The following is a 13,224-nucleotide window of genomic DNA, read 5'->3' on the forward strand; positions in this document are numbered from 1 at the left end:
CTACCTCTGACTATCCAGAGAGCACAAAAGATTGAGCACAAAGAAGCAGATACAATAACTTTGACATTTGACCGAATGACCAGAGCCATAAAACCTTCATTCTCACAGGGATACTATCTTCCCTCCTTCAGGAGGGCTATTTCTGGACTTCTCTAGGGCATGGAATGTACCTTATAAAATTCAACCATATCTTTTCGATGTGTTCTCAAGGAAAAGACAAATCTAAAACCTGTTGGAATCATTACCAGGAGTCACTAAGTGATGGCTCACTTGGCTGAAGTAGAGGTCAGATTCCTACTGACTTGTTTACTAAGTCCACGAGGAAGTAGTGAAGGAAACCTGTTTCTTGTAACCAACCCATGTATAAGCATACCACACGTTTAAAACATCAACAGTACAGTTTTCCCAATAGGCACTGCAGATAAAGACATCAATGAGTGGCTGGTGCAGGTGTTCCTCCAAAGCTGGCTTTTAGAGAAGGGAAGGCGTGTTAAGATATAGGAAAGTGGAAATAAGAATCAAGGGTCTGGCAAATCCGCTTTCATTTCTCTCCAGTGATCAATGCTCACTTGGATGTCAGGTAATCCAGGGGAATAAAATCTTAAGGTCAAAGTTTTATTCGCAAAGGTGCTCTTCCATTTATTGCATCGTGCATAATGACCAGGTAAAAATGGGTCTGCTGACTTCCAAACAAATGACATTAGAATTATCTGTGTAGACATTTTGTATCCTTTTAAATAAGTATTTTATAATGAGACAGACATCGTTTCTAACAGAGATATCCCGAAAAAGCTATTTCTCTGGAACATTGGAAGAATGAATTGAATCTAAAATATTCCATCAATAAAAGCTTCTACCAGCATCACCTAAGAGTGCATATTTTGTATTACTTTCCCTTCCACTAATATTTGTCAATATCACCTTGCTGTGAAAGTTGCTTCTTAGAATGACTTTGTCGTTATGGTTTTAGCTTTTTTGCTATTCAGTAGAAAGAGCTTTGTAGAATAGCTCACAGTGTCTTGCTTGCTGACATTTTCTATTTATAAGCATCTCTTCAAAGTGTTAAGGTAATCTAAAAAAGCTTCTGGCTACATATTTATAGAACTAGCCTACAGGTGACCAGACCACAAACTGATGTGTGTGTGTGTGTGTGTGTGCGTGTACTCTTTCTAGTTTCGGATGGAGGCCACACAAGTCCAGAGATGGCCCTCACCGTTCACTTACTTCGCATTGATCGGCACCCACCCGTGTTCCAGGTTACAGCTCCACTGCTTAAAGTCAGCCCAGGAGGCAGCACTTCTATAGGTAAGAACTGGGAACCTGAAAGAAACATGGCTTGGAAATGGAACCGTATTTCAGTAACAGTCCCTGTATAAATCTCTTCATGGTTACCAAAAAGTAGTGACCTTCTCTTCCAGAAGTTGCAGGCATCTCATCCGTAACCATCCCTCTGCCCATTTCCATGCATATGGAAGCAGCATGGAGAGAAGGAAATAAACCCTTCAGAAGCCAATGCTCAGTGATGGAATACAACGCAGAATTTAGTTTCCAGTCTCTAGGAGTTTGATTTGTTGCCATCGCTAAAATATAAAGTAACACAGAGCAGAGAAGAGAGGGAAGTGGTTTCAATGACTGCTCTTGTTTTCTCTTTAGAAAGCAAAGAGTAACAGTAGGAGTGACAAGTCACCATAACCTTCAGAAGCTGTGATGACTTAGAGTTGGCGCAGGTGTTCTATATGTGATTTTATTTACCTATTAGTATACTTACTTTTTAGAAGTTTATTCTTTTACCAAGAACATCTTAAGAGCGAATAGTGGGTACTGTGATTTTTGTAAGCTGTGCTCTACACATCCTTATCCAGTTCCTGCATATGGGTATTGGCCTAAAATTACTTATCATCCAACCTATAAACAAGCCACAGATACAAAGATGACTGTCCCTTTTGCCCCACTGCTTCTCATGTCAGTGATGGCCAGAGCAGCCATTGTTAAAATAACTTGGCTCTTCTGTAGATTCAGAGAAAGGAGAAGGGAAGAAATGATGAAAAGCAAACACAATTTCTTAGAGTATTTTCTGGAAGAAAACCTACCCGGTCAGTCAGGACTGACCTTTTCATGGGCTACCATTCCCTCATTTGTATGGAAGAAAAAAGGTATTCTGAATTCAGAACTACCTACTCGTAAGTTAACTTTTGGAAGAACCTACTTGTAATTTGGGAACTGACTGTATTATCAAGTTTTCACTCTTTTTTGTGGTTGATTCAAATTAGACAGCACTTTCTTCTAACCATCAGATTACCCACAACATGGCTTCCAGCCTGGCCTGGGGCTTTACTGTACCCAGAGTATACAGTTGTTAATGTACACATCTTCTCACCATGCTCTATTCTCCTGACTGTAGGACTTGAGTTGGGAGTAAGAGACACGGAGACAGTGCCTGAAGAACTCCTCTTTGAGCTCCGGAAACCTCCCCAGCATGGCGTGCTCCTTAAGTACACGGCTGGGTTCCCAGGGCCCATGGCCTCAGGTAGCTGCTCACTCTGTCATTGGCCTGCTTGGATTTCTTTTTTTTTTTTAATGTTTTAATTTTATTGTAGTATAGCTGATTTGCAATGTTGTGTTAGTTTCAGGTGTACAGCAAAGTGATTCAGTTATACATATACATACATTCGTTTTTTTTTTAGAGTCTCTTCTCATATATGTTATCACAGAATATTGTTTTCACATTACAGTTGGTTTTATGTCTCAGACAAGAAGTAAAGCAACATTGTGGGATAAACTATAAAGAGATACGTAGAAAGGAAAAACCTTTAGTCCATTGGCTGAAGTATCTGGGACTTCTTTCTCTGTACCACTACCCACACCCCAAAACTATGAAGCCATTTCCTCAAGTTGTAGGTAAAATTTGTTGATTTCTGAAACCTGGAGTCAATGCATTTAGAACGACCTTACGTGAATGGTCAGCTGCCACTTTCCCGTGGTCTGTTCATGGAGATAAATTTGTCTTCCTTATTTTGGTATGTGAATCTTCACAATATTTTAAGCACTGTGACTCTGAGAGTGTAAACTACATGTTTCTTCACCCACTAAAAAAGGGTGGTAATGTGCCCAGCTTTCCAAAATAATACTTATTGCGCTTTCCCTGATTATAAAGAATAATACATGCTGATTGTTTAGGAAGTACAGAATAGTGCAAAGAACACAACTAAATCTAATTTTTAATAGTCGGCTCTCATATATTGAAGTGAATATTATCCCTTTCAAAGTTGTCACCTTGGGATGCTGTATACTTATTCTGACAATCTGTACTTTCTCAAAACCTTTATATAATTCCTAATAGGCATCTAGTAATGCGTTCTTCTGAATATCTCTTCAGAGAGAGGGTGTCAAATCTTTGACCTTGAAGGTACATTGAATTTGTAAGAGCAACAAACAGGCACTTAGGAGTCACAAAGGCAGGTTTTTTAAAAACTTACTGAACAAAAGAAGTATCGTTCAGATAGATTTCTGACTTAAAAGCTTTTGCACAGCAAAGGAAACCATAAACAAGATGAAAGGACAACCCTCAGAATGGGAGAAAATATTGGCAAATGAAGCAACTGACAAAGGATTAATCTCCAAAATTTACAAGCAGCTCATGCAGCTCAATATCAAAAAAACAAACAACCCAATCCAAAAATGGGCAGAAGACCTAAATAGACATTTCTCCAAAGAAGATATACAGATGGCCAACAAACCCATGAAATGATGCTCAACATCACTAATTATTAGAGAAATGCAAATCAAAACTGCAATGAGGTGTCACCTCACACCAGTCAGAATGGCCATCATCAAAAAGTCTACAAACGATAAATGCTGGAGAGGGTGTGGAGAAAAGAGAACCCTCTTGCACTGTTGGTGGGAATGTAAATTGATACAGCCACTATGGAGAACAGAATGGAGGTTCCTTAGAAAACTAAAAATAGGACTACCATATGACCCAGCAATCCCAGTATTGGGCATATACCCTGAGAAAGCCATAATTCAAAAAGAATCATGTACCACAATGTTCATTGCAGCTCTGTTTACAATAAATAGCCAGGACATGGAAGCAACCTAAGTGTCCATCAACAGATGAATGGATAAAGAAGATGTGACACATATATACAATGGAATATTACTCAGCCATAAAAAGAAACAAAATTGAGTTATCTGTAGTGAGGTGGATGGACCTAGAGCCTGTCATACAGAGTGAAGTAAGTCAGAAAGAGAAAAACAAATACCATATGCTAACACATATATATGGAATCTAAAAAAAAAAAAATGGTTATGTAGAACCTAGGGGCAGAACAGAAATAAAGACACAGACGTAGAGAATGGTCTTGAGGACACGGGGAGGGGGAAGGGTAAGCTGGGATGAAGTGAGAGAGTGGCATGGACCTATATACACTACCAAATGTAAAATAGATAGCTAGTGGGAAGCAGCCGCATAGCACAGGGAGATCAGCTCAGTGCTTTGTGACCACCTAGAGGGGTGGGAGGGTGGGAGGGAGGGAGACGCAAGAGGGAGGAGATATGGGATATATGTATATGTATAGCTAATTCACTTCGTTATAAAGCAGAAACTAACGCACCATTGTAAAGCAATTATACTCCAATAAAGATGTTAAAAAAAAAAAAAGATAAATTTCTGGCATCCTAAGGGAACTACATTAGGAGCATAGCAGTCATAGCCCAGTTTCTTTACCATTATATTTAACCTATATTTGTGTAATTAATATACGAGTTCTAAAGATGTTTGTAAATTGTTAGTTTTATTACTTTTTTTAGGCACATTACCACTAGTAAATCACATTAACACAGTGTTGAAAGAGAAGGCTTAGAAGATGAATACAGAGAATAAATAAATTATTTTGTTTCATTATATAACATCAATTATGGCAGTCAATAATCTATGAAGAAATAGAATTGAATAAAACATCCAGGAAGACCAGTTCCTCAGTTGTGCTCGTGGAATCATTGGGACCCACGGCACTAAGTAGAATTTCTCATGAAAAGGGTTCTATGACCAAACAGTTTTGATAAACTTTAAGGTTGAATTTTGGAGATTCTAGAATTCTAATGAATCCTGCTGTGTAAAAATGTTTTATTTTAAATTTGGTTTAAACCTGTTTTTCTTAAACATTTATGACCTTGACATTTTTTTTTCACACCACGCCTATCAGATCTATCACAAGTTCGTACTCTAGACTTACACAGTTTAGGTTTCTAACTTTAAATATATTTTTCAATTTCTAAGTGTTTTTTAATTTAAAAGAACCTTATGTTCTTAATTAGAACAAAGATCTCTTACAGGTTTGTCTAGCATAATTTACCTTCTTAACTTTTTCAGTAAATCTTCAGTATCAAGATTAGATTCTAGAAGGGCTATCATAACGAACAGAAGCATGTTCTTTATTCTCTAGAACGAAGAGTGATGAGTGAAGCTTAGAGGCAGATTTTGGCTCAACATGATTAAAAACTTAAAAGAATTTTACAGCTATCGTCAGTGGAAGTAGCTCCCTTGTAAAACAGTGAGGCTCCCACCTTGAGCCGTGTTGAAGGACAGGCTAAATAGCCCTTTTGCAAGGGTAGTATAAAGGGAATCTTATATTGGGTGGGTGGGTGGACTAATTAGCTTACAACTCCCAGAGTTTATGATCCTATATGTACTTTGAAATCCTGAGAACAAAGGTGTTATGAAAATGAAAAGCATTATTCCCAGAAGTAATTGGGTTTTTTGCAATTTGTTTTATTCTTGAAAGGTGACACTTTCACATATGAGGATGTAGAGGAAAATGTTCTGCAGTATCTACACGATGGATCCTCTGCCCGGGAGGACAGCATGGAGATCTCAGTTACAGATGGCATCTCAGCAGCAACAGTGGAAGTGAGGGTGGAGGTGTCACTGTCCGAGGCCCGAGGGCCTCAGCTGGCTGCTGGCGCCTCTCTGAGCATCACCGTTGCCAGTAAAAGCACAGCCATAATCACTAGGTCACATCTTGCTTACGTTGTAAGTTCTTCTGTTTGTCTTTTTGTCCACTGCACCCCCTGACTAGGCAGACTAGAAAGGGATGCCATGGCTGAATATTTGGGCCATCAGGCATATGGCCATAAAAGAACTTTTTTCTCCCCTTGCCTATCATTCTGCTCTTAGGAATAGTTACACTCTTTATTGCAGCTGCTCCTGCTGTCTCCCAAGCAGACAAGTGAATGAGCAGAACGTTGATGAAATCCCTATTTGTAGGGATGGGTGATGGTCACCTGGAAATAGTGCCAGTGTCAAAAAGCCCAAGTCCCCATATTTTAAGCTCCATTGATAATATTTCAAATGGGAATTTTAGGAGAAGAGCGTTTTAGAAGAACTTACCTGGCCAGTGACTAATAAGTAATGGTATTTCAGGACCCACTTTTCTGAGAGAAAACCTGCTTTTCACCAGCGTCTGTCTCAGGTCCAGCTCTGGACAGAATGCTGGCATGCTCCTGTGGCAGGATTACTGACTCACCCTCCATCCAGTGCCCCAAGAGAAGCAGTGTGGTTCGGGGACTATGGGTAGATTCAGGAACTCTGTTGTTTTTTCCACCAATCTGACCTTAATTTGATAAGTGATCCTGGCTAAATTAAACTCATCCTCTGTCCTTGACTTTACCTCTGGAGCTAAAGATAATGAGGATAATTAATTTTATTTTTCATTTAAGTATGTTGTAAACAGATGTGAACTCTCCATGTAAAAACAATAATGAGTAGTTTTGACAAATATGCTGAAAATAAGAATAATTGTCTGAATGGTAATCATTCTTAGTGTTGAATTTTTCCTTTGCTAATCTTAAAATTTCCACCAATAACCTGGCCTTTTTAAAAAAAACACTATATAGTTTTAAGTAATCCTTTTCTGAGCTGAATAGTCTGGCTGTAAAATCTAGTCCTGAATAGTAGCATTAAGATAAAGCATTGGCCTGGGAACAATTGCTTCAATTGCTTTTGCACAGATTTTCCCCTAAAATTGTCTTTTTTTTAAATTATGGGAAACTGCGTCCCACCCTGATTCTTCTCATGGGTCTAGTATAGTTTCAGAACACCTTTGATTTTGTTTTTTAACTGACGGGTGATTCTTACCATAGGTTATGGTCTTTTGAATCTTATGAAACACGAATTCATAAAAATGTATGTATACAGATTTAATCAGTAGATCACCAAGGCTTGAAAAATGTTTGACAGATCAAAATAGGATTCCAGGAGCAGTTCCTTCCCATCAACTGCATATTATAAGCTGCAGTTGAAAATGCAAGCCCATTGGCAACTGAACATGTATTTTCAGAAATTGATTGAATGTGAATTTACCCACTAGAGCGGAAAGACTCCAAAAGAATTATCCTAGCTCACTGAAAGCATAATATATTTTAAAGACTTAGCTAAGTTATACACTAACTTTCTCTGAGGGTTGTAGAAGAGTTTTGTACTTAATGTCATGGGGAAGATTTTTCTAGACATGCATAGTTAGTGAGTTTGCTGTGAACATCCAGAGAAGTTGGAAAAGCCATCTGAAACCCTGGTCATAAATGGAGCAGAATATAAAAAGATAGGAACAGGTAAGCCTGTTCTTAATTAGAGTATCATGAACTGCAAGAGGGTTCAGTGATGTCGGGAGAGGCAAAAGGCAAAAGTGGGATTCTGTGTGATTTGCTTCTTAATGGTGGTTTCCTATACACAATTTGTTATGTACTGCAAGAAAACAAGTAAGGAAGGGGTGGTATGGGTTTTATAGTTAGAATGAATGGGTTCTAATCTAAGCTCATCAGTTTTACTAGCATAATAACCCTTGACAAGTCACTAAACTCCCTAGGGCTCAGTTTTCTCATTTGTAATATGGAGAGGATGATATAAGATTAATCTTAAATAGCTAATAGATCTCTATGCACCAGCCAAAAATACACTAATTCAAAATAAGATACCATCTATAATAATATTACTTAACGCATATTAGGTATAAATGTAACAAAATTGATGCTACGACTGACTATAAAGAAAATTTAAAGGAGTCTCTTGACAAAGTTTTAGAAATAAAAGAATTTACCAGGGGGCCAGATAGAAGGTCAACAGAACGATAGCATTTCTATTCATAAGCAAAAATAGCCAGTAAACGTAACTAAAAAGATGATACCACTTATAATAGCATCACAAAAATTATATTCTTTGGACTAAATCTAACAAAAAAAAAGAAATACTTCTACAGGGAAAATTGTAATACTTAATTGGCAGACGTTTAAAAAGCACTAAATAAATGACAAGATACGCCATATTCATGAATAGGAAGATTTAGTATCCAAGAGATAGCAATTCTCCCACAAGTGATCTTTCCATCCAATTGAGTTCCAATCAAAAGCCCGGTGGACTTTTTATGATCTTGATAAGCTGATTCTACAATATATAAGGAACAACAAAGGGCCAAAATTCTGAAAACGAATGACAGGAGGGCAGGGGCTTGCCCTGGCAGGTATCAGGATTCATTATAAACCTGCACTGTTTAAAGCAGTATACACTGGTATATACTAGAGAGTCCAGAAACAGACCCACACTTGGGACTGTAATATAAAACAGCTATAGCAAGCCAGATCAGTGGAAACAGGAGAAACTATTTAAAACATGAATCTGCACAAAATTACTATTCATATGTAAAAAAAAAAAGACTGCTGCTACCTCATACCCTACACAGATATTAACTGTAGCAAATCAAGTGCTTAAGTGTCATAAGTAAAAGTGTACAGTTCTTTATAGGGTAAAGGCGAATATTTTCATGATATTGGGAAAAGGAAGAATTTCTTAAACTAGAAACAAAAAGTGCTAACTATAAAGAAAAAATTGATAAATTTGACTATATTAAAATTAAATTTATGTTCTCCCAAACACACCATAAATACAAAAAAACAAGTTACAAATTGGGAAAAGATATTTACAACACATATAACCAAAAATAACAAAGAAAATATAAAGAACATCTGCAAATCAAGAAGAAAAAGATAATCCATTTGAAAAATGAACAGAAGACATCAGCAGGAATTTCAGAAGAGGAACCCATAGGGCCAGTAAACATAAGGAGAGACATTCACCTTTTTAGACATCAGGGAAAGCAAATGAAGACTATATACCATTTAATACCAATTCAATTGGCAAAAATTTTAAAGTATGAAAATACCAAATGTTGGAGAGGAAATAGATCTACAGGAGGTTCTTTGCTAATGGAACTGTAAATTGGAACAACCACTCTGGGAAAGAATTTGGCCTTGTCTTGTGAGGATGAATGTTCATATACCCTAATTGTTCCTCTCCTAGATTCCTATTCAAGAGGCACTTTCGTAGGTACACAAGATATGCACAAGAATATATACAAGAATGTTTATAGCAATACTATTTGTAACAGTAGTCTATTTGTAATAGCAAAAATATTGAAATAAGCCAAATGTCCATCAGCATCAACAGGATATCTTGTGGTGGACTTACTCTATGGAATATTAGAGAACACTCTGCACACTCTGCTGCACAGAACAACATTAGTGGACCTTAGCAGTCTGCTACTGAGTAAAAAGAAAAATAAATTCCACAAGAGGAGTGTCTAACTCCCTTAAGTTAAAAAAAACTGAAGTTACTTTATAATACTATATCACACTATATCAAGAAATTCAAAGAAATAAGAAACAAGATCCAGGGTGATGGTAGGCCCAGGGACAGGATAAAAGAGGAGCTCATACACAAATGTTAATCATCAAAGTTCTAGTCTTTTGTTGAATGTTGGGTCAATAGATGTATAAATAATAAAAAGAAAAGTTAAAAGGGAATGAATACAAAATGGGTGAGAAGGGCTTTGAGGAGAAAAATTACGTAAGAACAAAGTCTGTATTCTTATGAATTTTTCACCCACGGTATCTTGGACATCCCAAAGTAGTAATTTTCTTTAAATTATGACAGCATTTTCAGAAAAAAAAAAAAAAAATCCAACTGATTTCACACTGTTTCAAACCCAACAGTCATTTGAGATTTGAAAAATTATGAGTTGTGTTGTGCCTGACATGAAATTTGCATTTCTTTGCCAAATTTACCAATGTGGAATTTAGAAGCTGTTCATTCTAATCAAGAGCCAGGAGCTCTGTCCTTGTAGTTTATCACCATCTCAGAAGATAATACCTTAGAACTCTTGGCTGTCTTCTAAAAATTCCCTCTCAGAGGATACTCACAGTAATATTAGGAAGTAGTTTTTTTGGAAGCCTGCATATTGTATTTGATAACTCATGTAGAAAAATAGAGAAACTTTTAAAGTATAAATTTAGGGGAAATTTTCTGAAGTTTTGCAGCTTCGATGAATTTGAGATTCCTTCCATGCTGTTATCAAGTGATGTGAAGAAATATGGAAAATTCTATGATCTTGCACTGAGGCTGTGAACTGTCAACTTACAAAGGTCTCTAGGGATAGAAATGAGAGCTGACTAAAACCTGCTGCCCCAGATCACCAGGCAGCTGTGGTCATATTCCTGATCTCGTACCTCAACTAACTGTACAACATAGCCATGCAAATTTGCATGTGAAAATACATTTGGCTATGCAATATTTGTTTTCATTGTTGCTGTGGTAGAGTGTAAAGTACCCTCATGTTCACAGCCAGCTGCTCTAAAAGATGAATGACTCAGGGAATCTTTCCAAGAAGTTGTTGCCTCCCTCCTAGATATTTCCAAAAATATCCTTGAAGAAAGAAGAAATTGTTCATTAAGACATTCAATTATTGTCCATGTAGCAACACAGAAAGCCAATTTTATTTCTCAATAAACAGTGCAGAGGAAAGGGAAATAAATGGTCTTTGTTAATATTGGGCATCTTGGGGGTTGAACATCCATAGGTTCGGTCCAGGTAGAATGAAATCCATAATCTCCTAAATTCTTTTGTTAAACTAAAATTTTTATCATGTTAAATATGACTTAAAGTGAGTCCTTGGCTAAGCTAAATACCTTCCATTCTTTGTTTCACAGAATTTTAAAATTGTTATCATATGTTATAGTGGAATTTTACCTGTTTCTAAAAAGCAAACTATTCTTAGAAGAATCCTACAACTGTGTTTCTAGAAGGATGACATATTTCTGACTGTGTTTTGCACTTCACTAGATGCTTGTAATAAAAACAAAACCTTGTGTGGCTCTTATAGTAACCATAGGGCATCTCTTTGTTTTATGCCCTATACCTAAAGTGCATGTCCCACTATTATCTTGAGCTACTCTTCAAAGAAGACATTATCAAAAAGACATTTTAGGAGGAATAAATACTGGGATTCTCATGCAGTTTAAATGGTGTTGCTTTATCACAAAGGGAAAGAGATTTTTCCGTTTAGTAGAGAAGGGAGCACCCGAGATCTTTACTGGAAATATTGATTCCTGCAAACGTGCATTCATGTCTTGCCTCATATTTGCCTAATTAGGATGATTCTTCCCCCGACCCAGAGATCTGGATTCAGTTAAGTTCTCTGCCCGTGTATGGTGCTCTCTTAAGAACCTCAGGACCTGAGGTGGAAGAACTCTCAGAGGTTTCCAATTTCACAATGGAAGACATCAACAACAAGAAAATTAGGTATATAACCACCTGGTGTTACGTGACAGAATTTTTTTTAATTGTATTAAAATATGTAAGCAACTAACCAGTAGCTCCCCTGAAAGATTTTGTTACTTCTGGCCCCATTGTTAAACAAAGATTTAGTCATCTTACTTGACCTGTTGGTGTAGTTCATTCATTCTGTTCTTCTGCTGGCCTTTGTAGGTACTCAGCTGCACTTGAGACTGGTGGTCATCTGGTTACTGACAGCTTCCACTTCTCTGTCTCTGATTTGGACCACAACCGCCTGGACAATCAGAGGTTTACCATCGTGATCACTCCCGTCAAGGATCCACCCCAAGTCATTGCTTTCGCTGACCTTATCACCGTAAGCAGTTCAGATCAATGAACTGTGGGTGCTGTAGAGAGCAGGAGTCTGTGGCAGTGTGAACGAAGGATTTCTACCTAAATTGGATGTCAAGTCCTTCCCCTCAAATATCTAGGCAATAGTATCAAGATACGTATGGCTTTCAAGCATCAGTTTTTCAAAAAGTATGAAAATAATTACATGCAGAAGATCAAATCATTATATCCACATTATTTAATTAGTCAACAAGTATTTCTGTGCCAGACATAAATCTAGATGTGTACAGTATTTTGTATACTATGCTAGATGTATATAGCAGTAGGAGTAGGAATGTATCTTTGAGGAGTTTATAGTCTAATGTTTGCAGCAACTAAAACGTACGGATATGGACAGTATCCCCAGGTCCCTTTTTTTTTTTTTAATTTATTTATTTTTGGCTGCGTTGGGTCTTCCTTGCTGCGTGTGGGCTTTCTCTAGTTGTGGCGAGTAAGGGCTACTCTTCGTTGCGGTGTGCAGGCTTCTCATTGCAGCGGCTTCTCTTGTTGCAGAGCATGAGGTCTAGGTGAGCGGGCTCAGTAGTTGTGGTAGGCTCAGCGGCCATGGCTCACGGGCCCAGCTGCTCCGTGGCATGTGGGATCTTCCCGGGCCGGGGCACGAACCCGCGTCCCCTGCATCGGCAGGCGGACTCTCAACGACTGCACCACCAGGGAAGCCCGGCAGGCGGATTCTTAACCACTGCGCCGCCAGGGAAGCTTCCCAGGTCCCATCTTAAATGGAGCTGATACTTATCGCTGTAAACGATATTGACAGCTCCTTGGCGTTGGGAGGTGAAATATAATGTACCTCGATCATGAAGTTACCTAGACCTGAATTCAAGTGCCAGTTCTGTTACTAGCTGACTGACCTTGGACCAATTATATAATCTTTCTTAACCTCAGTTTCCTTGGTTTTTTATAAATTTATTTATTTTATTTATACTTATTTTTGGTTGCATTGGGTCTTCGTTGCTGCACGCGGGCTTTCTCTAGTTGCGGCGAGTGCGGCTACTCTTTGTTGTGGTGCGCGGGCTTCTCATTGCGGTGGCTTCTCTTGTTGCGGAGCTCGGGCTCTAGGCGCACGGGCTTCAGTAGTTGTGGTGCGTGGGCTTAATTGTTCCGCAGCATGTGGGATCTTCCCAGACCAGGGATCGAACTCGCATCCCCTGCGTTGGCAGGCAGATTCTTAACCACTGTGCCACCAGGGAAGTCCCAATTTCCTCATTTTTAAAGTG

At 38.2% G+C, this 13,224-nt stretch overlaps 1 protein-coding gene across 9 annotated transcripts in view; it reads left to right on the top strand.

The window, feature by feature from the left end:
- The window catches only part of FRAS1 (Fraser extracellular matrix complex subunit 1), a 465,636-nt gene that overhangs the window by 354,745 nt on the left and 97,667 nt on the right, over window positions 1–13,224 (top strand). For all 9 annotated transcript variants that reach the window (XM_033857169.2, XM_033857168.2, XM_033857167.2 and 6 more), the window contains 5 exons: window positions 1,174–1,305; window positions 2,402–2,527; window positions 5,784–6,031; window positions 11,478–11,626; window positions 11,813–11,975. In XM_033857169.2, coding sequence (XP_033713060.1) covers window positions 1,174–1,305; window positions 2,402–2,527; window positions 5,784–6,031; window positions 11,478–11,626; window positions 11,813–11,975 — 818 coding nt within the window. The remainder of the gene's footprint in view (window positions 1–1,173; window positions 1,306–2,401; window positions 2,528–5,783; window positions 6,032–11,477; window positions 11,627–11,812; window positions 11,976–13,224) is intronic.

The sequence above is a fragment of the Tursiops truncatus genome, chromosome 5 (genome assembly GCF_011762595.2).
Source record: "Tursiops truncatus isolate mTurTru1 chromosome 5, mTurTru1.mat.Y, whole genome shotgun sequence".
Taxonomy (NCBI): Eukaryota; Metazoa; Chordata; class Mammalia; order Artiodactyla; family Delphinidae; genus Tursiops; species Tursiops truncatus.